Below are 23442 nucleotides of genomic sequence, written 5' to 3'. Positions count from 1 at the left end.
AGCAGAGTTCCCGTGGAGTCTTTTCATGCTTTAAAGATAGAGTCTCTGTCTTTACACATGACCCGTGGCTAGCATGGAATCCACTTTGTCGATGAAGATGGCCTCAAACTTGCAGACCTCTACCTGCCTCTGCCTCCCAAGTGCTGGGATTGAAGATGTGCCACCACCCCCTGCCAATGGTAATTGATTTTAAAAAGTAATAAGGCTAGGTCTAAAAGATAATTTCTACTAGTTGGTGGCAGAATCAATATTAAACTAATAGTTTAAACACATTTTTGAATGAATTCAACCTAACACAAAAGCTTTAGGCTGAGCGTGCACCCTTCTGGAAAGGCCTTCTCACTCACTGGGTGAACCTGAATGAAGCAGATGAAAGGACAGTTACAGCCTTCCGGTTGCCACAAGCCCTCAGTGTAACTTGATTTCAAACACACACACGACAGCCACCCTGGCTGCCCCACTCTTCATACTCTCTGACCTCTGACAGAAGCGGGTGCTTCGTTTGGTGACTATGCAGAGGAGGCTGCAGAGACCAACGCCCATCACCCAGGGTTGGAGTATCTGGGGCCCCTTGGCCCTTGCAAGCAACCCTTCTGCAGATGAGATCTATCATCAGATATTAGGATCCAGGGCTCCAGTGCTACAAAGCCATTCAAAAGGACCTCACACCGTCTCCAGACAACTATTTTATACAACAAGAGTTTTATAAATCCAAAATAATTTTATTCACTTTTTCAGATTTTTGCTTTCATAAGGTGTTTAGCAAACATGCTAAGGCGATAGAATGTCTAATTGGTCACGACATGCAACGCTGACCACTCAACTGGTGACAGTGGCAACCACACCCACCCAAGCTAAGAGCCCCACAACACAGGGGGTCTGCAGGAGCGCACCAAACCACACAGCAATCAGCAACCTGAGGTAGGTCTCTTTACAGTACAAAAAACTTCTACACCAGTGTGAGACACTGATTAGCAAGAGCTGCTGAGGGGTGCAGACTTTGCAGAGGAGACTGAAGTGAGGAAGAACGGACCCCACACTCCTGAGCCCTGTTGCTGAGCTCTGGAGCTGTGGGGTCAGGCAAATGAAAACGCCACCTACAACAGCAGCAGCAGTGGAGCCCGGGTGGGGGCTGGGAACCAACTGGCCGGGGAGCTTGGGAGCTCTGCGGTGGCCAGCCTCAGGAACCTGAAGCACGGAACACTGGCAGCAGACTGGACCTTGCTTAGAAATGACAGCAGAAGAAGGGAGGCAGAAAGAAGCTCTCCCCTCTGAGGAATGCTGGAGTTCTCATTCCTGAGAGGGGAAGGGGGTGGGGCTTTGCCCGCTGCTCTAACATAAATGGCAACTGACAGGGAGACAGGAAAGCAGGAGCCCTGAGAATTCACGGTGCTCTGCAAGGCCTCCTGCAGCCCACTGTACTGGGTTTCCACTGGGGAGCCCACGGAGCAGGCCATGGAGGGCCCGCTGCTGCCAAGTGTCTCCCCCTGGACACCTAGGGAGCCCAGCACCGTGAAACGACCAGCTGGAGAAGGAAACACTGCCTTTCCTACAGCTAAGAGCAAATGAGATCTGTAGTGCAGTCAGCTGTACAAAAACAATAGAAATGAAAGCGCACTGTGTTAGCACAGTGCTCGCTTTAATAGAAAATAAACCACTTACATTTACTGTAAATATAGGCTATGTACAGAATTATATATAGACATAGCTACACGTATAAAGCTTCGTTATAGGCCACTGATACGTTATAGTAATGGTTCCCTGAACCTCTTAAGAGTGCAATTAAGAACAAAAACTAAATTTCATTTAAGTGAATAGGGAATAAATACAATAATCAAAATATGATTTTCCTTAAAAGTGAGACACACAGCTAACCCTGAACTGTCGTGAGAGAGAAAACCAGGAAAGGCGAGGTTTCAGCAGGACAGGATGAGGGCCCAACCAGGAAGAGAATGGCAACGCTCCAAGGAAGAGACTTCCAGCGTGGGAGGAGTCAGCCCTTGACAGCCACCTTGTTCTCTGCAGCAGCACACATGGCATAGAATCTTGAGCTGTCGTTGGACAGAAGGACCGACGGGGTGTCAAACTCCACCACCTGCAAAGGAAGAGGCACATGAGGCTGTGACTGCGGGGGTCTCGTGGACTCGGGGTCCACTGCTGAGCACCCATGCCTGGGGACAGAACGGAGGACTGAACTGACCCACGGAACCCAGGGAGCCAGGGAAAGATGGCGAGAAAGGATGTGAGCTTCCTCCACAAACATCCTAGTTCTCTCATCTTTGGAAGAAAGCAACATCAGTATGGCTCTATAATAGAAACTACAGCGGAAAACTACAGCTCAAGGTGAGGGCGAGTTGATCTGACTTCGGTCAGAAGAGGAGGAAATCAGGATTTGTAATTGACAGAGAGAACAAGGAAGCCAGGGATCAGCACAAGCACAACAAGCGTCCACTGCTATGCTGGACTTCATGCAGCAGAATTCTGCAGGCAAAGGAATGAGTCGCCGGCAGGGCTGGTTCCTCATGGCAGCGGCAAGCCTGTGTCTGTTCCTATATCCTTTGCCTAGATCAGTGGTTCTCAATCCTCCTAATGCCGCGGCCCTTTAATATAGTTCCTCATGTTGTAGTGATCCTGACCATAACATTATTTCACTGCTACTTCATAACTGTAATTTTGCTGCTGTTATGAACTGAAATGTAGATATGTGACATGCAGGATATCTGATATGTGACCCTCAAAGGGGTCATAGCACACAGGTGGAGAATTGCTGGCTTGAACAAAGGCAGGGTGCTAGAGAGGTGTCAGGGGATCTCTCTCAGTGCTCCTAGCAGAGCTAATGGAGAGGAGCACATGGAGAAACAGTCTGTCCTTTAGACATGGTGCTGAGGTGTGATGGTGGATGAGATGGGATCCCGTATCTGGTGGGTAAGGGCGAGCACTGATTGCTAGTGACGCAGAGCCTGGGCTGGCTGAGCTGCAGGCTGACCACGCGCTCACTGCCCTCGAGGGTTCAGACCTCCTTTCCTGGGTTTGTCTATGTCTAGGGCAACAGTTTCTCACCTGTGGGAGTGCGTGCATGTGGTGAGAGAACTGCAGGGGTGACTGTTACAGGCTGGCCTCCTGTCAGGGTGCTGCTGGGTGACTGGTACAGGCTGGCCTCCTGTCAGGGTGCTGCTGGGTGACTGGTACAGGCTGGCCTCCTGTCAGGGTGCAGCTGGGTGACTGGTACAGGCTGGCCTCCTGTCAGGGTGCTGCTGGGTGACTGTTACAGGCTGGCCTCCTGTCGGGGTGCTGATAGGTGACTGTGTTTGCTTTTGTCTGTGCTGGGCGCTCTGTTTAGTGATCCACAGTGCACCACTCAGCTAGGGTTCAATCCTTAAGACTAAGAGGGACAGAGGCTCTCCAGGGAGGCAGAGGACCATTCAGCTGTGGCGAAAGGGCTACAATGGATGGATGGATAAGGCTCTGGGGAGTTGTGTGGAAGCTTTGGCATTTAAGTAATGCTCTTTAGGGACTAGCGGTTTTAAGCTGGCCAGTGGGATGGTCTGTGTAAAGCACAGAGGCTGTCCATGGGCAATGGCAGCTGAGAGTGATGTGCAGAGGTGAGTTAAGACCAGACCATGCCAAAGTGTGGAGAAACAGGATGAGAAGTCTGGCACCACTCCATGGTGGCAGAAAGAAACCCAGGGTGGCCACTGCTTTGACTTTGGGAAGCTCTTGTGTGTGAGGAAGTCACTGAAGTGCATGTACTCTGTCTGGCCTGTGTCACAGTTTATGTGCCACAGAAGAGTAGGAGCATTTCTGGGCCACAGGGACCTGTCTGGTCAACACAAACCAGAACCAAGTTGCCATGGCTGTTTGGTGAATGTCCAGGAACATAAAGAAGGCAGGCAGCCCCTCCCCAACCTCTTTTCTTCCCATGCAAAGCCCCATGCCAAGCAAGAGCTCCTGAGGAACTTAATACCTGTCCCTGGGCCAGCACCATGATCCTATCAGAGCCCAGAACTGTGTGCAGGCGATGGGCAATGGTCAGCATGGTGCAGTCAGCAAATGCTTCCCGGATGGTCTCTTGGATCAGTAAGTCTGTCTCTGTGTCCATAGCGGCTGTAGCTTCATCTAAAATCAGAATCTGCCAGGGAGCAGAGGACAGACGGACCCAATTACTTCCCCAAGCATTCTTGTCCACCTCAAGTTTACTAAGAAGCATTTCAGCATTTAAATCCTGTACTCTGCACTATTTCTTCTTAGTAGGTTCACACGTGGACGTGAAAATGCCCTTGGCTTAGAATTCATATAAGTGTGGCAGTGATCTGCTCAAACATGCCCGCTCTCCCCATGACCTTCATGAATACATTAGCTTTTCTGGATGGCAAGTTCCATCCCATGACGGCTCCTGCAGTCTTTAATCTGATGAATCTGCAGTTCTATCCTTAGCCAGAAACAAAGTTGTACTTGAATTCCAAAGGCTTGTGGGAAATTAAGAAAAAAAACAACAACAAAAAAACAAAGCCCAGCTATGGTGGCCCACACCTTTAACCTCAGCACTCGGGACGCAGAGGCAGGCAGATTTCTGTCAGTTCCAGGCCAGCCTGATCTAGAGTGAGTTCCAGGAAAGCCAGGGCTACACAGAGAAACTGTTTCTAAAAACCCCAAACAAACAAAAATAAAAAAAAAAAACAAAAACAAAGGGGGCATGATGGGGGAATGTGTTCAAAATATAATTCATACATATGCGAAAGCCTGAAGAAGAAAAAGGTTGGAGCAAAGATTTCCTTGAAACAGTATGGCAGGTGGTGTTACGACTGACTGGGAACCTGCTGGTTAGAAGGTGTCACTGGGCTCAGAGGCAATGGACCTCAGAGTCTGGTGCCTGTAGACAGAGCTGCACCACAGGACCCCAGCTCCTCCCCACTGCCCACTCACTCGTGTCCCCCACAACGCCGCTTACCTTACAGTGACGTAGCAGGGCCCTTGCTATGCATAACAACTGCCGTTCCCCAACAGAGAAGTTGTCCCCGTTCTCCATTACTTCAGATTCCAGTTTCAGAGGTAGCTGGGCAATCTAGAAAGAGAGCAGAGGGCAAAGTGTGACGACTCAAGCCAGACCTCTCAGAGTCCACAGGAAAAGAAATCATTATAGCCTGGTGTAGAGGCTCACACAATAACCTAACACTTAGGAGGCTAAGGCAGGAATACTGGAAGTTCAGGTCAGCATGGGCTATAAGTGAGACACTATCTTAACACACACACGTGCACGCACACACACTTCCACCTCTGACCCATGCATGAAAAGAAAGAAATTATTCTGAAACAGATGAAAAAGAATTACTCAGGCTTCCAACCAATGAGTACACATAGAAGGACCCATGATTCCAGCTACATATGTAGCAGGGGATGGCATTGTCCGGCATCAATAGGAGGAAAAGCCCTGGGTCCTGTGAAGGCTCATCTCCCTAATGTAGGGGAATGCCAAGACTATGAAGTTGAAGTGGGTGGGAGGGATGGGTGGGAATGGGAAAATCCTCATAGAAGCTCATAGAAGGGGGAGGGGAGGGCTATGGGAGAGGGGGAAAGGGGATAACATTTGAAATGTAAATACATAAAATATCCAGAAAAATAAAATTAAAAAAGAATTGCTCTGGCTTATGTGAAAGACCCACGTGGTCACACATGTTTAAGGACCTCAGTTCCACTTACACATTCCTTCATGTGTGTTCTCTCTAGGGCATCCCAGATCTGCTCTTCTGTGTACTGGTTGAAAGGGTCCAGGTTTGATCTAGGGAAAAGTATAACAGAAACTTCTCAGAGGCCAATGCTTAACAAACAACATTTTTTTTTTTTTTCTGAAGCAGGATTTCTCTATATAGTCCTGATGTCCTGGAACTCACTCTGTAGACCAGGCTGGTCCCAAACTCAGAGATCCACCTGCCTCTGCCTCTCCAAGTGCTGGGATTAAAAGCATGCACCACCACCCCCTGGCAACAAACCACATTTCAATGGCTGTCTGTGGTTAAACAGCACACATAGAACACTGGGTATCAACTCCGAAGGTCACAGGCCCCCATGGACTCACAGGACATCACCTGAGATTGGGGCTCCCTGTTTTATAAAACATAAAGTTTATTATTTTAATTACCCATCATGTTAGCTGTAAAAATTTTTATAAATACAGATATAAAAACACAAAGGAAACGCCTCTGATGCCTGGAAATACGATTTCCTTCAGATATATCCCTCTATGAACAAATGTAGAAAATGCCTTTTTTCCTCGATGGTTATCTGAGAATTTCATGTAAGTATTTCGATCATATTCATGGTGTTTACTCTGACTCCTCCCAGATCCGAGCCCCTTCACAAGCCAGCCAACTATGTACATAATTAAAAACCCATCAAGCACCATCTGTATTGCCCATATACTCTTCGACATACAGCTTCCATTGGAGAATGGTCTCCCGGCAGTGCCCATCTCCCCTCTCCACACTGGCTTGAGCTTGCCCAGGTCTTGTGTATGCTGTTTCAATCGCTGTGAATTCCTATGTGTAATTACCCTGCTATGCCAAAAAACAGTTTCCTGTAGTCATCCTGTGGCTCTTACAATCTTTCTTCCCCTTCTGAGTCTGCAGTGATCCCTGACCTTGGAAAGAGGGGCGAGAGAGATGTCTCTCATTTCGGGCTGAGCACTCTCTAGTCTTTTATTCTCTGCATTAGTCACCACCTCCTCTGATGGGGGATGGATTAATCTCCAGGTCTAATGATGAGTCATTAGAAGTCAGTTTAATATCGTGTCCATTTAGGACGGTAACAGTAGTAGATGCACCTCTAGGACCTAGGACATGTCTAGCCACGGGTTCTTGGTACCAATAAAGATGCCGTGTGTAGGCTTCAACTTGTGGAGCAGCCCTTACGCAATCAAACTGGCTGGTTACTCCATGCTCTTAGGGTCACTACTGCACCCTGGGCATGTCTCACCAGGCAGTCTTTGTTGTAGGTCACAGGGTTCACGCATGGTAAGACTGGTGATTCCTTTGCATCTCCAGTGCATGTTCTGTGACTCAAGGCTGTGGTGTCCTCAACACCAGTGTCCTACAGACAAGCTCTGAAGGGCAGCCAAGAGCATGGCGACCGTCTGCAATGCTTTCTGGGGGAGGCAGGTAAGGGCCTCGCTTGCCAACATCTCCAAAGACATACTCCATTCCGGCGTTGGCTTTTGATTTGTTAGCCTCTGGTGTCCAGTAAGCACACAGTGCCCTGTTATAGGTGATTCCACTGAGACACTTTGGCTATGTGTATGTACATATTTTAGGACGTTTCTTCAGGTGGCTTCGTATTTATTTGAACCAGTGGTCATTTCCCTCCTCAATTACCCTTCCCTGTTTCACTGCTCCCCTGGAACTCGCCATACTGCTGCTCTCCATCTCCTCTCCCTCAAAATGTGCGCACAAGTTCCTGATCTCCGTGGCTATTTCTAATGGAACACACATATCTGGGGACTTAAATGAGAAAAATGTCTATGGCATTTGCCTTCCTAAGTCCAGGGTACCTCACCCAGAATGACTAATTTCAGCTCTACTCATTTACCTATAAAATTTCATGGAAAAAGTTTAAAAGATATTGTTATGGATGGGTATTTTGTTGCATGTTTGTACACTGCCTACATGGTGGTGCCCATGAAGGCCAGACGAGGATGTTAAACCCCCTGGAGTTTAAGGATGCTCCCACTCCTTCTTAAAAGGGGGGAAAAATATCCATAGGAGGGGATATGGAGGCGAAGTTTAGAGCAGAGACTGAAGGAATGGCCATTCAGAGCCTGCCCCACATGTGGCCCATATACATATACAGCCACCAAACTAGATAAGATTGATGAAGCTAAAAAGTGCATGCTGGGCTGGAGAGATGACTTAGTGGTTAAGAGCACCGACTGCTCTTCCAGAGGTCCTGAGTTCAATCCCAGCAACCACATGGTAGCTCACAACCATCTGTAATGAGATCTGGTGCCCTCTTCTGATGTGTCTAAAGACAGCTACAGTGTACTTATATATAATAAATAAATAAATCTTTAAAAAAAAAAGTACACGCTGAAAGGGACTGGAAATAGATCTCTCCTGAGAGACACATCCAGAACATGTCCAATACAGAGATCAATGCTAGCAGCAAATCACTGAACTGAGAATAGGACCCCATTTAGGGGAATTATAGGAAGGATTGAAAGAGCTAAAGGGGCTTGCAACCCCATAAGAACAATAATGCTTCCAGGGACTAAACCACTACTGAAAGACTATGGACCCCCAGTGCAGGGGAATGTGGGGGAGTGCGGTAAGGGAGGTGGATGGGGGGAATACCCGTATGGGGGAGGGGGTGGGGATGCAGGCTTATGGACAGGAAACCGGGAAAGGGAATGACATTTGAAATGTAAGTAAAGAAATATATCTAATAAAAAAAATTTTTTTAAGCTGCATATAATAAATAAATAAATACTCATATAATAAATGTGTTTGCTTTGGAGGAGACTTTCTTTAGTCTTTGAATTGGAGTTATAGAGCTGATAATAATAAAATCTGCCCAATTTGTACTTTCTGTGACTCACCTTGTAACCCTAGACGTGTAATAAAAAAATTATACACATAATCTGTACCTCTTAGATAATCATTAGTCTGTCTTTGTTCTGTAAAATCTGTATAAAGAAGCCATCTGATTGCTGGTCAGTCAGAGCTGCAAGATTCCCCTGACCACCTTGCCTGACTCACTCCTCCCTCCCCTCACCAAATCCTTATCTCCTTCGAGGGTCAAAGGTTAGGGAAGGCCCCTGTCCCCTGCCCTTAGCAACCTGACTACAAAAACTTTTATCTGTCACCTACCTGTACACCTTTGTACACCCAAAGGCCAGGCTCGCTGCCTCACGCTGTTGCTTGTGAGGCTGCTGCCCCATCTTGTGGTTGCAGAGTATACAGTGAGAGTGCGAACTGGACTCAGGACCAAAGCCTTTCAGGACTGCCCTGCCTTTAGTCTACCAGTCTCCTCTCTTCCTCTCTCAATGGTGTCGGAGGGCTTAGTCTAGAGATTCCCAAACAGCTTCAGTCCCCAGCAGATAAAAGGGGAGAGGCATCAGAGCAAATAGGACGTGAGGACGGACAACTGGGTGTTGGCGGAAGCTACTGGGGAAGGTACTACCGCTAGAACGGTAACTCCCAGCCGCACAGTAGAGATAGAAGGAAGGGGTGCACAGGAGCAGTGGTAGTGGCCACCATTTCTGCCCCTATCGTTGGCCAGACTTGGAATTTACAGTACGAATCGATTCAATCTACATCACAACTTAAATGTATCTCTACTTTGGGCTCAAGAGTAGTATCCTGTTAAGAGTTCGTGGGACAGAAATCTGAGTCAAATCTCTGATCTCTGGATGCCTGTGGCAAAGCCCGGCTGAGGTACTTGGTTAATTAAGCAACATACATCACAGGAGCTGCCTCATCACTGCAACAGAAGTCACAAACTCACGGGAAATGCAGGACCCAAGGCCATGGGATTTCCGCTAACCGTGGTGGCTCTGCCAGCATCCGGTCCTTACAGGCTCTCACCTGACTGTGCCGCTGAACAGCACTGGCTCCTGAGGGATGATGGTCAGTTTGCTTCGGAGGTCGGCCAGGCCAATGTCACTGATTCTTACTCCATCGATCTTGATGCAGCCTCCAGATAACTCCACCAGGCGGAAGAGGGCCATCCCTAGAGAGGACTTCCCTGGGGAGTAAGAAGAGGCAGAAGAGCAGTGCTGTGAGTAACTTCTGGAAAGATAAAACTGGCTAACATCAACATGACAACATGTGAATCAACTAGGCAGTTAAGCACCTAGGTGAGGGGCTCTCTTGACCGGATCCTCTGAGGTGCAAAGAGCCTCCTAAATCTGGGCCACACCTTTCGGTGACAGCTCACACGAAAGGAGGAAGCTTGTGCTCTCTGCCTGCTTGCCTTCCCTCTCTCCATGGCAAGCTCGTCTGTCCTGCTATTAAGATATTCCTTTGCTTGTGTTAGAATTCCATGTAGACTGATGGCCAATTGAGACATACAGCCTTGTGGACTTAGCAACTACCAGATTCTTGGCCTTTCTGTCATTTCAGCCATTGATAGATTAGCTAGACCACACCTTATGCCACTCTTAATAAATTCTGTACCCATAGATATCCATTCTGTCATCTCTGTTCTATTAGAGAACCCTGACTAATACAATCTTGGTACCAGGAATGGTTCGAGAGAGATAGAATTATAAGGCTAAAAGTTTTAATGTATCTGCTGGAATAGGCTTTATGATCTGCCAATATTTGAGTTACTGAAGGCTCTCCCAGAGGCATGAAGTGTGCTAGAAATTCATGTCGTGAACTACTTGAATAACCTATTGAGTTTGTGCCACCTCCACCTCCCCACTCTATACCCAGACGTCCTATAGCCTCTCCAGGGTCTCACCCCTGACTACCTCAGGCATTGTCTTTTCTGTAACCCAGCAGATCTACCTGGGACCTACAACCAGGGCAGTGGCCTAGTCTGAGGTTAGGATCCTCCTTACCTGTCTCCCAAACCACAGGACTCTCCACATCATATTCAATCTTTCTGCATAGATTTAGCCACCCCCACACTCCCTCTGTACCAGTCTACTCTGCCCACCTGATTTCACTCCATCCAAGCAATTCCCAACCTCTAGACTGAACCCACCTCAGCATCTTCTCTTCTCCCTGATCCTGTCTATCTGTAACAAACTCAGAACAAAATAACCAAGAAAGTCTACATGGCCAGATCTCATCACAACATGAACACCAACAATAGCAATAGTCAAGTCAGTATCTTCTCCACAAAACCTACCAGCCCTGTAGCAATGCTTGCCCATGAAAATTACACAGATGAACTATAGGACACAGAACTTAAAACAGTAATCAGAAACCTCGTCAACAAATGAAATCAAGGAGAAAAAAAACGCCCACATGAACTCAGAAAAGACAGACGGAAGGCTGGTGGAGGTGATCCAGAACCTGAGGACAGAATTCAGTCTGGAGACAGAAATGCTGAAGAGAACTCAGGCTGGAGTTGAAGATGGACCAACAAACCCCAATGCCCAAGTAGGAAATGCAAATAGAACAAGTCAGGCAGAAGACAGAGAATCAGTTCTTGGAGATAAAACAGAATCTAGATCAAATGGGTCTGTTCCCATGCAGAAACAAAGTCCATCTATCTGCAGCCTACAAGAAACACAGCTCAGCTTTAACCATCACTGCCTCAGAGTAAACAGAGGACTGAAGAACCAAGCAAACAGGACCAGGAGCAACAAGGCGTTACAGTCCTACACCTGACAAGACAGACTTCAAACTAAAACTAATCAGAAGAGGGCGAAAGGCCGCTTCATCCCAATCAAGGGAACAGTTAACCGAGATGTCATCGCTATCCTAAACATGCACATCAAACACCAGGACACCTGATTTCATTTAAAAATAAAAAAAATGTCCACTACTGGAGCTAAAGACAAGATAAACATCAATCCATTAGTGGTAGGTGATTTCAGTATTAGGTTATGGAAGAAACAAATGTCCTCTCTCCCTCCCTCCCTCCATTCCCCTCTCCCCCCTCCCTGTCCCTGTCCCTGTCCCTGCCCCCACCCCGTCTCTCTGTGCCTGCCTGCCACTGCCCTGTTAGCAAGCCGACTCTTCACTGGCATTAGAGCCTACTTTTCCAGGATCCCGGCATACGCTGACGACCAGCTGAGACATCCAGCCTCATGGACAGAACAACAACTGAATTTTGGACTTTCTGTTCACAGCCAGCCATTGTTGGATTAGCTAGACTGAAGCTTGCACGTCATTCTAATAAATCTCATTTCTATACAGACTCTATATTATGGATTCATTCTTTAAGTTCTGATACTCTGACGTTATCACAGAGAAAGGAGCCTCCCTTGAGGAAATGCCTTCATGAGACCCAGCTGTGAGGCATTTTCTCAACTAGTGATCAAAGGTGGGAGGACCCAGCCCCTTGTAGGTGGTGCCATCCCTGGGCTAGTGATCTTGGGCTCTGTATAGAAAGCAAGCTGAGCAAGCCAGGGCAAGCAAGCCAGTGGGCAGCATCCCTCAATGGTCTCTGCATCAGCTCCTGCCTCCAGGTCCTACCCTGTGTGAGTTCCTGTCCTGACTTTCCTTGGTGATGAGAAGCAATGTGGAAGTGTGAGCTGAATAAACCCTTTCCTCCCCAACTTGCTTCTTGGTCATGATGTTTGTGCAGGAATAGAAACTCTGACTAAGACAGGCGGTGAAGTGATCAGCAGAATTTTGGCTCAAGACTGACTTGTAGTAGTAGGTCAGAGAGTCCATAAACTTATGTTATTTCCCAGTCTCAGAAAGTCTAACTGAAATAAATATACTTAGAAGTTAAGAGAAGCTCCACTTGGTTCCATGGCCTGTAAAATGAGGACTATTATGCTTAGAAAGGCCAAACGGAAGCCACTGCAGTCACCTTTACTAGGGAAAATAGTACAGCAAAGCCAGTATCCGCTCACTGGAAAAATGGGAACAAACAATCTGAGATCCAGTAGTGGTAGCCACCACATATCTCCCTCCAGTGCTCCAATCCACGCTGTGCAGAAGACAGACAGACCCCAGAGGATGAACTCGGACGACGTTAATCAAGCAGTGATCCCAACTGCAGATGTTCTATGAGATGCTCACCACGCTGACATCCCCTGTTACTACTGCAACTACTGATCCCAGCAAACGCCCTCATCTCTGTACCTAGCCACAGGGACTACCAGAATCAATCTGCTTTTAGCTGGCAAAGCCAAGAATATACCTGCACAGTTTAACCTTAAGGGTCTGTTAACTCTGCAGCACAGGTTCACAACTTAGTTTGAAAGGATATTGATCATCTGACTCTTCTACAAATATCACGTCAGTCCACGATACTGATGACATTATGCTCATTGTTTCAAGTGAGTGTGCATCAGAGGACAGGAAATAAATACAACAAAAACTGGAGGACCTTCCACCCCAGAGAAACGTCTAGGAGTCAGGTGGTGTGGGCAGGCAGATATTCTCTCCTAGATGAAGGATAAGTTATTGCACCTGGATCCTCCTACCAGCAGGAAAGAAGCACAGTCCTTAGTGGGTGTGGTGTTCTGAATAAAAATGCCTCCCCCTCCAGGTTCACACGTTGGAATAATCAACGTGTGATTGGTCCCCAGTCAGTGGAACTACCTGGGAAGAATCAGAAGGTATGGACTAGCTGGAGGTGGTGTGTGTCTGGAGGCAGGCTCTAGGGGTTCAAAAGCCACAACGTTCCTGGTTAGCTCTTTGTTGAGGTTTGTCCTGTTGCTATCTATTGTAACGCTAAATTCTGTATCTGAAGGTCTAAGCCTGAAAGTCTCAAAAGCCTAAGGATTCTACTCCCACTACAATACCTGCCATTCTCAAGCAGATACCTTTAGCCTCATGGGCGTGCCATATGATTGACTACAGAAGACAAGGCTAGGGCCTGGTTTACTGACGGTTCTGCACATCAAAAAAGAACTACCAGAAGTGATCAGTCACAGCATTATAACCACTTTCTAGCACAAGGCTGAAAGACACTATGGTGGTTTAATGAGATTGCCCCTCAGCCATTGCTCCAGTTTCATGGCTGCCTGCTTGCCATCATGTTCTCTGCATGATGGTCAAGTAGTAACCGTCTGAAACTATAGGCAAACCCCCAGTTAAATGTTTTCTTTTGGGGTTGGGGATTTAGCTCAGTGGTAGAGCGCTTGCCTAGGAAGCGCAAGGCCCTGGGTTCGGTCCCCAGCTCCGAAAAAGAGAACCAAAAAAAAAAAAAATGTTTTCTTTTGTAAGTTTCTTTGGTCATGCATCTCATCATAGCAACAGAACAGTTACTAAGACAGACACCATGAAGAGAAATCTTTGCATTGGGCAGAACTTTGGCTAGTATACATAGTCACACATTTTGCTTGGAAGGAGGAATGGAGGGAGTGTGGTTATTTACTGGGTCACGGGCTGCTGCCAATGGAGTGGCTGAGTGATCAGGGATCTGGAAAGAACATGATTGGAAAATCTGATGAGAAAAGCATCTGGGCAAAGGATACTCGTGTCCCATGTAAATGCTCATCGAAAGGTGACTTCAGCAGAGTTCAGTAATCGGGAAGACAGCATGGCCCACTCTGTAGGCAGTCGGCCTCTCTCTCTCTGGCCACCCTCGTCTTTCCCAGTGGCCCGTGAATAAAGAGGCCACAGTGGCAGAGAGGGAGACTGCGCATGGGCAGGACGGCATGGACTTCCACTCACCAAGGCTGGCCTGGCTGCAGCTATAGCTCAGGGGCAGATTGGCCAGCAACAGAGACCAACACTGAGTCACTGACATGACACCATTCCTTAGGGGGTTTATGAGTCTGTCACTTAGTGGCACCTGACTACCCTGGACCACTGAGGTCAGAAGAGGGCACCAGATCCCCTGAAACTGGAATTATAGACAGTTGTGAGCCTTGGGTGAGGAGAATCAAACCCTGGTGTTCTGCACGTGCAACTAATCTTAACTGCTGACCCACCCGTCCAGACCCAGAAATGGCCTTTTGTAGACACAGTATCATCAGGTGGCAGTTGCCTGGAGGAGAGGGGACAGGGTTCTCCTGAAGGCGATATATGCTTTGAATAAGCATCATATACATATATGTATGTATATACATATATACATTTACTTTTTCATATATATTAATTACAGTTCTATTTTCCCAAAGCTGGGATTCACAGGTCTAGGAATTGGGGATAGGAAAGGGAACGTTTCTGTTCATTAACACCCCTAGTAACCCACTAGGAAAATATTTAATTCCTGTTCCCAAAACCTTAAGTTCTGCTAGCCTAAGATTTTTGGCTTTCCATAGGAGGGTGTTCCTGGAGAAACAACAAACATTTTATTAACCTGGCAGCTTGGGCTTTTCCTGGCCACTGTGAGCTAATAGTGTTGAAGAGGGTGATTGACCCAGACTACCAAGGGCTATTTGATTACTTCTCTACGGTGGAGGGGAAAACGATTATCTAGAGTGCAGGAGATCCTTTGGGGTGTCTCTTGGTGTTACCATGTCCTGATTAAAGTCACTGGAAAACTATCACCCAATCTAAGCAGGATGACAAAGGGCTCAGACCCTGCAGAGACGGAGGTGTGCATCACTCATCCACTGAAAGAACCAAAACCTTCCCAGGTACTGTCTGGGAGTACAGAATGGTTAGTAGAGGAAGGCGGTCATAAATATCAGATAAGGACATATGACTAGATGCTAAAACACTGTACCTGACATTAGTGTTTCTAATTATTGTTAAGACTGTGCATATACATGCACATACATTAAGCAGATCTTTGTGTTTTCTCTACATTAATGTAACATACATACACTGAGATATTAGTGGCTACTGCTATATTTAAGTTGAAAGGCATTACCTCTTCTAAAATACAGAACTAGTTTGCAGCTGAATGTAGTTAGCTGTGCAGGAGTATGACACGGTTACTGAGACATAAGGAGATTGACTGTCACGAGAGGACCTATGATGACTCACCTTGGTTAACGTGACCACATCTGGAACCAACTAACAATGCAGCTGCTAGGCAGGCCTGTGGGGGATTTTGTTTATCTGTGGTACTACGTTCTGGATGCTTTTGTCTACTGAACGTTGCCACATGCTGTTCTGAGACTGACTGAGAAAGCACTGCCTGTCCCAAGAGCAAGGCGAAAGGCAAGCTCAGAGAGCTGGCTTTAGAGGGGCCTGAGACAATAGTGACTTGTGTAGCGGGGATTGGGTTTGTAAAGATGAAAGTGATCTTTGACAAGCTGCCATGTGCTGACCAAAGATTAAATCACTTCCAACGTTCCTCCAGAGACCAGAGCCGTCCTTACCTGACCCTGTTCGTCCCACAATGCCTATCTTTTCCTTGGGCTTGATGGTGAAGGACACTTTCTTAAGGACCAGAGGGAGATTTTCCCGGTATCTCATTTCCGCATTCTCAAAGGTTATTTCTCCCTCCTGGGGCCAGTCATGGGGAGGAGCCTTGTTCTTGATTCTGGCAGGTGCTTCCAAAGAGAGAGTCTGAGGAGAGAGTGAGTGCTTCAGATGCTTGTGGTGTAGCAAAGTTTATCGGAGAGGGCAAGCAGGACAGGCAAGGCAGCTGCCACCGTTGGCCCGAGCTTGCTATAAAAAGGAATATTTTGACAGTAAATGTTCACACCCCACCAACTCAGATCGAGACACAGCACATGACCACTACCTTGGTCTGCAACTGCCTGATTGTACAACACTGCCATGGCCTGAGGAAAGGCCTTCAGGTGGAAATGAGGCCTTCCTATCCCTCAACAGGTTTCACTGGAATTCTTTGAAAATATTCCACTTGAAACAGAATTACACCACTGGTCTGAATTAAAACTGAAGTAAGGTAATTAACATTTATTGAACATCTAAATATGTCGACCAATCCAAGGACTACAGGCTACAATTCCAGCTTTACCACCCACCACAGTGTGACCCACACAAGCCATTTTGCCTTTCTGCTCTTTAGTTCCTCATTTTCAAACTGTGCAGAACTGATCTGGACCTGGGAACACATGCCTACACTACAAAGGCTGTTAGAACGTCCTGTGCAATTTTGTCATAGCTGCCATCCCTCAGTGGTTTAAAACTTCTGTGGCAAGTAGTCATTGACTTCATACCATTAAGGTAAAGAGCACAAGGGAGCATGCATGTGATGTGTGTGTGTGTGTGTGTTCTGAGTGTGTATGTGTGTGAGTGTGTGTGTGTAGAGGAATGAAGTGTGTGTGTGTGTGTGTGTGTGTGTGTGTGTGTGTGTGTGTGTGTAGGAATGAAGTCTGACATTCCCAGCTGGAAGGACCGTGCTAGTACAGGAATCTGGTTGCAGACTGGCATCAGGAAAGCAATCTTCAAAAGAATCAATCACTACTCTGAGCAGTGTCCACTGTCCCTCCACTGTCTGTCATCCGCTGTCTTCCAGCAAGCACTATCTACTCAATGCTGCACTATACATGTGCTCACCACAGACAACACTGTGCAAAGTAGCATCAGCTAAACATGCAGAACAGCTGTCTTCAGGTACATCACTTTTAACGAGAATAGTCGTTTCTTGTTTAAGAAATATCTGATAAAGCCAGGTGCGGGTAATGCAAACCTTTAATCCCAGCACTCTGGAGGCAAAGGCGGGCAGATCTCTGAGTTCAAGGACAACCTGGACTACAAAGTGAGTTCCAGGGTTTTAGGACAGCCTGGGCTACTCGAAGAAAAACCTCATCTCAAAAAACAGAAAAAAGGGGGCTGGGGATTTAGCTCAGTGGTAGAGCGCTTACCTAGGAAGCGCAAGGCCCTGGGTTCGGTCCCCAGCTCCGAAAAAAAAAAAAAAAAAAAAAGAACCAAAAAAAAAAAAAAAAAAACCAGAAAAAAGGAAAAAGTATGTGATAGGGGCTGGCAAGACGGTTCAGCAGGGAAAGGAGCTTGCTGCCAAGCTCAACAATCTGAACTGGATCCCAGAAACCCATAGACTAGAAAGAGGGAACCAATTCCACACGGCCTCTACATGTGCAGTGTGGTGTGTGAACCACACACACACATGCAAACACTCACTAACCAAATAAATACAATGTATACTTTAAAAAATCTAGGTGAGCCACGTATGGTGGTGTGAGCCTATAAAGGCCAAGGCAGGAGGATCATGACTTCCAGGCTAGCCTGAGCTACACAGAAAGACCCTGTATCAAAAGAACAATAAGTAAATAATGTCTTCTGATAACCAACGATGTTCATTTTCAAATTAGTAAAGACACATCTGCTAGAACATACAGGTCTCAGTGAGAAGAGTTCTTCGAAACCACCTCACCATCGACTTTTTAGAACATGAGGTGTCTCCGTCACTGTGAGTAATGATGTAAATGTCCTGACTCTCAGGGTAGTTACAAAAAGGTGATCTTAAGAAAGGAGCAGCCCTGAAAGTCCCCACCAGCCCCACAATGCTGCTTTCTACGCAACAGTGTTCGGGGACGGTGGGAAGAACCAATACTCAGTAACAGCCAAGGCAGGCTCCTACCTCAGACCACATTAGTCTACTGAAATGAGACCCACTCTACTCTGTTGGTCTTGTGCTCTGTGCATTCAGATGCAGATTTCTGAGCCTCAAGATCTAGTTACAGTCTAGACATGGGCACTGTCATGAATGTTTGAAGAATCTCTTGTTCAGTGTGGTATAAAGAACGCTCCCCAATCATCTCTGATTGGTTAGTAAAAGGTTGAACAAATAACTGGGCAGAGGGGATAGAAAGGCTGAACTTCTGATCCTAACCGGAGTCCCAGGGAGAAGAGCTGGAGAGAGGCACTCGAGGACCCAGGAGAAGAAAGTTGCCATGAGGTTGAGCAGGAGAGGAGCCAACAAGAGAATCTGCCATGGGCTGGAGAGATGGCTCAGTGGTTAAGAGCACTGACTGCTCTTCCAGAGGTCCTGAGTTCAAATCCCAGCAACCACATGGTGGCTCAAAACCATCTGTAAAGGGATCCGATGCCCTCTTCTGGTGTATCTGAAGACAGCTACAGTGTACTTATATATAATAAATGAATAAATCTTAAAAAAAAAAAAAAGAATGAAGGAAACTGCCTGTTAGTGATGGCACACACTTTAAAAAAGAAAAAAAAAAAAAGAGAGAGAGAGAGAATCTGCCATGAGAATACAGACAGAGCAGCTCTAACTGAGCCTAACTCAGGTGTGTGGCTGGGGAAGTAGCTAGAAAGCACCTAAGGTTAGGAATGACTGCTCAGTTATTGGGCTTAAAGCTTGTTGGATAAACTTAATAAGTCTTAGTATCAATTATTTGGGCGCTCTCTAGGTGAGGAAAAATTGCCACCTTTAAATTTCATCCTATACTAATCTCCGTCAAAGGTTCAGCAAGGGTTCCTGGTGGCCAGCCTTGGTCGAGGACAACTAGTCTAATTAATATATTTTATTCTTTACTTCAGAAACAGAGCCAGAGTCCCCTGAGCTGAAATTTACCTGAACGCCCCCTCCCTGAGGATACAGCTACAGAACATTTCCTCCAAACCTAAGGCTTGGGGAAGTTTGTAGAAGAGGAGGCAGAAAGACTGGAGGAACCAGAAGATCAGAACCTTTGCTGTGAGATTATGTCTCCTAGTAATATCAAAAGCTACATCCATAGAGTCTCACCAAAATGGTTCCCCAAACATGAACTGAACAAGCGTAGGCAGGCAAAGCCTAGCATTGGATGAGAAGGAAGGTAGGCAGGGAAAAGGGCTAGGAAAGAAAGAGGAAGAAGAGAAGAGGAAATCAAGATGGGGGTGGGGGCAGGTGGTCTTGAATTGCCAAGGTAGCTGGGATGGATTTCTGTAGGCAAAGTTATCTTGTCTATGCGGGTGGTTCTAAGTTTATTGTGTGGATGTATTGTGGATTGATAATTTAAAATATAAATCTGATTGTTGGGTTACAGTTTGTTGAGCCTTGATTTTACCAGGTAGTTGGGAGTTTATACTTTAACTACTGGGAGCAGTTGCTGGGAGTGTGGGCAGAGCCCATGGCAGGGAGCCTCAATAGGCCGGCCACTGCTGGACTTCTAGAACCATGATTTCCCCAGAGAGTTTGCAGAGAGCTGCCGGGAGAGATACTAATCTGAGATTAATTAGTGCTAGTTCAAATGTCCTCGTTGAACAGGGACTAGCAAACACCAGGGTAAGCACGGGAACTGTTCTGCCGCTTTATTACCGCAACAAACAAGGGTGACACCAGTGCATGTGCCAAACTCCACAGGAAGAGCACGGGGAGCCTCAACCCTATGCAAAGAACTACAGGCAACTGATAGAGCTGGGAGTGGGGGCCCTCCCCAGGGAAGAGCACCAGCTGGTACAGTACCGCCAACCAGTCAGTCCTGAAAACATACACACACGGAACACTGTCTGAACTCAACCAGACCAGATCAAGAATTAAAATGATGTATGGTTTGTACTTCAGAGACAGGGCCCAGAGAGACCCCCTAACTGGATGCCTCCTCCCTGACAATACAGCTACATATATAACTCAGTCATATTTTGGAATATATATATGTGTGTGTGTGTGTGTGTGTATAGTGTATATATATACACACATATGTGTGTGTGTGTGTGTATATATATGTGTGTGTGTATACATATATCATATAGTACATATATGCAATTACAATTGGTGGAACAGGGGGCCATGAACTTGAGAGAGAGTGGGGAGAAGCATATAGGGAGTAGGGGTGGATGGAGAAAAGGGAAACAAATATTGTAATTAAACCACAAGCTCAAAGATAAATTAAAAAATTAAGTATAGAAAATGGTGTGTGGGGGGCTGGGGATTTAGCTCAGCAGTAGAGCGCTTGCCTAGCAAGCGCAAGGCCCTGGGTTCGGTCCCCAGCTCCGAAAAAAAAAAAAAAAAAAAAAGAAAATGGTGTATGGTTTTAATCAGTATAAGGAAGATGTTAGGTTAGCCCGACTGAGGAGAAGGTTTCTTTCTGAATGTGTCACTGTTAACTCTAGAAAGCAGCCAGTGAACATGGCTCCTCACCCACATTCAGGCCAGCAAGAACAGAGGGAGCCAGGAAGGCTGCGCCGTCCTGACCTTTATGTAGTGGTTGATCCTCTCCACTGAGGTGAACCGTGCTTCTGTCTCCGACGCCAGTCTAACGGTAAACTGGAAGAGTCCGGTTAACTGCAAGGGAGAAACAAAAGCGGAGAGAGCCTGTCAGTACAGGGCAGGCGGGCAGGCAGAGGGAGCCTCCGAAAGCTGCAGGGCCGCAACACAGAACCAGTCGGTGCTCACGCGAGCAGCATGACGGCTCCGGGCCTGCGGCTCTTCTTGCCCTTACAGCACCACAGCCGCTACCTCAGGAACACAGCGCTGACACGCAGGTGCACCATGCTCTTGGGACCATCTATTCTTTCCCAATAACGCGTGTCTGAAGCTGTGTAACCTTTGAACCACCCACCTACTTTACCTCAGCCTGTTCCTGGCAGCCAGAACAAATGAAGACTCAAACCTATAAGCCAATACTGAAGACACTTCCGGGGAAGTGCCATAAGAGACAACACTGCCCCATGCACCTCAGACCGTAGAGTGACACTGGTGGCTAGTAGGTCTAGACAGAAGCCTGGACATCCACGAAAACGCAGCTCGTTGGAGTTCATTCATTTGCCTTATTTTTATCTTTGCAATACGTTAAAAAAAAATAAAGCAAAAAAATCACACAACAGTACAGTACTAAAATAAACTCCTGGGGGACAGAATTCTCCCTTAATCCACTTATAATCAACACAGCTTCCTGTGCACTTTGCCGCTCCTAACGGTTCCATTCCATTCTGTGGAAGCAGAACCCCAAGACTCTACCATGATATGTCTCAGCTCATGTCTCTCTAAAATATAACGACTCTAAAACAGAGAACTGCAGTAACACTTTTAAGTTTGATAGGAATTACTTGTGTGGACTGATGTCAAATATCTTCTAAGTAGTCAGTGGTCACATTCTCGGATTCATTTTGAGCTATTTTGGACCTTTAATCATCCCTAAAAATGAGAATTCTTATTTATCCTACTGGGAAAGACAGAATTCTAATCAGAAAGTCCATGTGAGCAGCAAATACCGGGGATGGTATAATACTCAGAAGAGTAGAAAGGTGCCAGAGATGAGATGGTGGTGAGCACACCTGTAATTACAAAGTCTCTCTTACACGTTTCCTTAGAAAGATAAAGTGTATCTCCTTTCTTTCTTTGAGACAGGGTCCTACTTGGCTATGTTCACAAGGCTGACCTCAAATCACATGGACTCCATCCAATGTCTCTGTCTCCCAACTACTGGTATTGAAAGCATATATTTCTGTGCTAGGCATGGTAGCATATAGCTTTAACCCCAACACTCAGAGGGCTGAGGCAGGCAGATTTCTGAGTTCAAGGCTAGCCTGATTGTACTGGCTGGCTTTGTGTGTCAACTTGACGCAAGCTGCAGTTATCACAGAAAAGGAGCCTCAGTTGTGGAAATGCCTTCATGAGATCCAGCTGTAAGGCATTTTCTCAACTAGTGGTCAAGGGGGGAGGACCCAGCCCATTGTGGGTGGTGCTGTACCTGGGCTGGTGGCCTTGGGTTCTATAAGAAAGCAAGCTGAGCAAGCCAGGGGAAGCAAGCCAGTAACTAACATCCCTCCATGGCCTCTGCATCAGCTCCTGCTTCTTGACCTGCTTGAGTTCCAGCCCTGACTTCCTTTAGTGATGAACAGCAATGTGGAAGTGTGAGCTGAATAAATCCTTTCCTCCCCAACTTGCTTCTTGGTCATGATGTTTGCGCAGGAACAGAAACCCTGATCTACACTGATCTACATACTGAGTTCCAGGAGAGCCAACGCTAAAAAGTAAGACCCTGTCTTAAAACAAAGAAGCACAGGTATTTAATTCACATAGCAGATTATTTTAGATTCTACCCCCCGGCTCTCTTCCCTGCTCAAACACCCACAATGTGGACCCCGACCTGCACAGCGTAGGAGATGGCGAGGCCCGCGTACGCTGAAGGGATCTGCCCGTGCATGAGAACAATCATGAGCCCCGTGGTGGTGATCAGGGCGATGCTGATGAGGTCCAGCCGCACTGCCAGCCACCTCATTGCACAGGTGAACAAGAAGAAGGGGGCTTGGTTGTCATCCAGAAGCTCCTGATACCTGTGAGAAAGAGGGAACGGCAGAAAGGACAAATAAAGTACCCCACAGCCCCACTCGAACGCCCAGTGGACCGCAGTCCAGAGCAAGGACTTTCAGGTCTTCAACCACAAGAATGGCCTGGAAGCTCCAGAAACACAGACCTCACATAAGAGGACACATACAGGGTGTTCTAATGTTGGTTACCCTTTGAAAAACACTAAAACCCACACTAGAGATGTTAGGGAGGGCAAGGTGTGGTGGTGGACACCTTTTCTCTCAGCATTTAGGAAGCAGGGGCAGGTGGGCCTCTGAGAGTCTGAGGCAAACCTGCACTAAATAGGGAGTTTCAGACCAGCCAGGGCAGCAGAGTGAGACGTGGCTTTTTTCTTTTTTCCCCAGATATGGTTTCTCTGTGTAGCCTTGGCTATTGTTGAACTTGATCTGCGAACCAGATTGGCCTCAAACTCACAAAGATCCTCCTGCCTCTGCCTCCCAAGCACTGGGATTAAAGATGTGCACCGAGACCATGTCTTTTAAAAAAAGCAAAAATCCTAGGGGCTGGAGAGATCCTCAGAGTACTGTCCTTGCAGAAGAGCTGCAAACAAGGCAGCTCACCGACCACATGTGGCTACTATATACAATCCAGAGTACTTAACACCCTCTCCTGGCCTCCCGGGTTCCTGCACATACATAAGGATTACCAGTGAGCTGCCCGGCCATGCCCGTGGCAATCACATGG

General features: G+C 46.9%; 1 protein-coding gene across 4 annotated transcripts in view; it reads right to left on the bottom strand.

Annotated features, from left to right (window-relative positions):
• Window positions 1-701: 701 nt before the first annotated feature.
• Window positions 702-23442, bottom strand: part of Abcc5 (ATP binding cassette subfamily C member 5) — a 94217-nt gene continuing 71476 nt past the window's right edge. For all 4 annotated transcript variants that reach the window (XR_015632565.1, NM_053924.2, NM_001433820.1 and 1 more), the window contains 8 exon segments: window positions 22538-22724; window positions 20641-20730; window positions 15899-16088; window positions 9573-9732; window positions 5698-5776; window positions 4949-5062; window positions 3965-4129; window positions 702-2095 (listed from right to left, as the gene is read on the bottom strand). Coding sequence is in view for 3 of the 4 variants with exons in the window: in NM_053924.2 (NP_446376.2) it covers window positions 1994-2095; window positions 3965-4129; window positions 4949-5062; window positions 5698-5776; window positions 9573-9732; window positions 15899-16088; window positions 20641-20730; window positions 22538-22724 (1087 nt within the window). In the remaining variant the exon portion in view is untranslated.

The sequence above is a fragment of the Rattus norvegicus genome, chromosome 11, assembly GCF_021556685.1.
Source record: "Rattus norvegicus strain SHRSP/BbbUtx chromosome 11, alternate assembly SHRSP_T2T, whole genome shotgun sequence".
Taxonomy (NCBI): Eukaryota; Metazoa; Chordata; class Mammalia; order Rodentia; family Muridae; genus Rattus; species Rattus norvegicus.
The sequence above is the reverse complement of the archived record's forward strand: the minus strand, read 5'-3'. Positions and strand labels throughout refer to the sequence as shown.